Raw genomic sequence first — 2,700 nt, forward strand, 5'->3', positions numbered from 1 at the left:
TTATGTTTAATCATCATGTTTACTTCTTTTTAAATATAAAAAAAATTAAGGTTTTGTAATCAATATAAAATGATATTATGATTAACGTAGAATCATCAACATATCTTTATGATTTTAATTGAAAATATATTGAATAATGAAATTGTTAAGTTTTTTAATGAATTTATATTGTCATGAGATTATTATCGTTCATCTAAGTTAAATATATTTTTAATCCTCTAATTCTCTTAAAAAATTTAATTTAATTTATAATTTTTATTTGATTTAATTAAGTCTTTTAATTTTTAAAATTTATTCAATTATGTTATAATTTGTATTATTTACATTTTTTATTTTTTTAAAAAAAATTGTCATATGTTAAGTCATTATAATGTTACATGATAGTGATAATGCATGTGTCATACCTATGTCATGTTTTCATATATAGTATCTTTCGATGTAATATGACATTATCATATATTTAATTTAGTTTTTATATTTGAAAATTTTGATTCGATTAAATCTTAATTTATTTTAAAATGGACAAATTTTGTTTTTCTCAGTATAAAAACGACTACAACACCAATCTAATAAAAATTATCTAATTAAATTTTTAAAAACTAAAAGACTTAATGAAACTAAATAAGTATTAAGAATCTAATCGAAAATTTCAAAATAATTAAAGTACAAAAATGAAGTATTCGGCCCAAAAATAACATCGCAACAAATTCATTTGAAAAAATGTGTTTGGGAAATCCATTTATTTTAACAATAATCCATTATGATCATTGATTACACTCTAAGCATTGACCCAAAGATTAGTTAATACACATAGACAGGATGACCCGAAGCTCCCAAAAGATGCAAAATGATTGGGGTGTGCACTGTCAATGAATGGTACTGAATAATGAAGACATTTTCTTGGATCGACATTCAATTCAAAAATTGGGCCGGCCTGTGAAAACTGAAAAAGGCCCAATTGATGTTACAAATGTTAGGCAAACATCAAAGCAGAAAGAGTGTTGTATTGTGTAGAGTTGTGTTAAGGTTGCAGTGTCTTTGTGATTTGTTGTAGCAACGTTGGATATATAGAGAGAGAATCCGAAGAGGAAAGATGAACACAGACATCACTGCATCGACGAAACCGGAGTACCCTGTCGTTGATCGCAACCCTCCCTTCACCAAAGTTGTCGGCAACTTCAGTACTCTCGATTATCTCCGATTCGTCACCATCACCGGCGTTTCCGTCACCGTCGGCTATCTCTCCGGTCAGTACCCTTACCTATTTTCTTGCCATGTGTCAATTTGTAACGAATCTAATCCAATTTGGAAAACGAATTTTGTTGGTTAGGGATTAAGCCTGGAATTAGGGGTCCTTCGATGGTTACAGGGGGTCTGATTGGAGTGATGGGTGGCTTTATGTATGCTTACCAAAATTCTGCCGGGAGACTCATGGGTTTCTTCCCCAACGACGACGAGGTAGCTCGACAGAACAAAAAGTAATCTTTTTTCGTTTCTCGTTACCAAAGCCCTCCTTTGTAGTTGTTTCTGAACATTAATAATCACGTTTTGCCTCTCCTATTTTTTAAGCTTTATTTGTACGGAATTTACTTCATTCTCCTTATAAAGGAGTGATAAAACCTTGCTAGTTTTGGATTCTATAATTTCGCTTAAGGGAGGCAGTGCCAATGTAATATGTGGTATGCAAGTTTGTGGATTTGGTGCGGGGTTTGTGGATTTTGGTGTTTTGTTTGACAAGGTGCATTTTCCTTGTTGATAGTGTTAATTAGATTTTTTTTTCTGTCTCTTTGAGCGCAAATGTCTATGAATTCTATGTTGTGTGCCTTTTATCGGCAATGTAATAAGAGTCTGGTTAGAATGCGCTAAAAAGTGTAAAACATTAGTCACAGTGTCATTTAAGGTTCTTAGAATGTGATATTTAAGTCTAATCCAATCATACAAAACCCAAAACCCATTTACTTAGGTGTGTTTTGCAGCATATTATATATGGACTCGTCAATACTCCTCATGTCGTAGACTACATCTTGAGCATCGAACTAGGGAAAACCCAATAGCTGGTGACATGAGACTCTACAAACTTGATTTAGATAGGTTCTAAAGGACACTTATACCATTTTGGAAAGTGAAGTTTAAGTCTACCTTAATTCTATAAAATTGACTTATACAAGTGAAGTTTAAGTCTAGCTTAATTCTATATTACCTTGTAAGACGAGGTTGGTAATCATTTATATATTATAATGTGACATTATCTCAATGTGGGCTCATCAACAAAAGTAAACTTGTCAACTTTTGTATTTAAAGTCATAATTAGAATGATTTCTAATTGGTTCATAAGCTACAAAATCGATTGTCTTTGTGATTCAAGAATGTTATTGTTATGCCACAGAAGGGTTGTTAAATCAGCTTACTATGTCTATATGTAGACAAAATATTAAGGTTAGACTATACTTATTATTTAATGGAGCGCCATATTATTGATGTTATTGAATCATCACCAATTGTCATATGAACAAAACATAATCAACATGATCGTTTCATTGATTTGAAAAGTATGGAAAACTTATTTCAGAAATTGAAACTTAAGGGTCCAAAACCACCCATTTGTCAAGTTGTGGGACCAAAAATACGCCCAAATTTTATCAGACTTACTCTTGAGACCAAATGTAAATCGCTTAATTCCAGTTATTTTTAATCAAAATC

At 31.3% G+C, this 2,700-nt stretch overlaps 1 protein-coding gene across 1 annotated transcript; it reads left to right on the forward strand.

Annotated features, from left to right (window-relative positions):
* The first annotated feature begins 991 nt into the window (after positions 1 to 991).
* LOC124839455 (NADH-ubiquinone oxidoreductase) lies at positions 992 to 1,784 on the forward strand. The gene is made up of 2 exons (XM_047315281.2): positions 992 to 1,247; positions 1,331 to 1,784. The coding sequence occupies exons 1-2, from the start codon at positions 1,094 to 1,096 to the stop codon at positions 1,480 to 1,482; spliced, it is 306 nt and encodes a 101-aa protein (XP_047171237.1). The 5' UTR covers positions 992 to 1,093; the 3' UTR covers positions 1,483 to 1,784.
* The last annotated feature ends 916 nt before the right edge of the window (positions 1,785 to 2,700 follow it).

The sequence above is a fragment of the Vigna umbellata genome, chromosome 5 (assembly GCF_029865625.1).
Source record: "Vigna umbellata cultivar VRB3 chromosome 5, Vumbellata_1.0, whole genome shotgun sequence".
In the NCBI taxonomy this organism is placed as follows: domain Eukaryota; kingdom Viridiplantae; phylum Streptophyta; class Magnoliopsida; order Fabales; family Fabaceae; genus Vigna; species Vigna umbellata.

Bases quoted from the DNA above. Each gene is read 5' to 3' on its own strand.
- LOC124839455 (XM_047315281.2), top strand. From the start codon at position 1,094: ATGAACACAGACATCACTGCATCGACGAAACCGGAGTACCCTGTCGTT. The intron at 1,248-1,330 runs GTCAGTACCCTT...TTTGTTGGTTAG, and splicing joins CACCGTCGGCTATCTCTCCG to GGATTAAGCCTGGAATTAGG.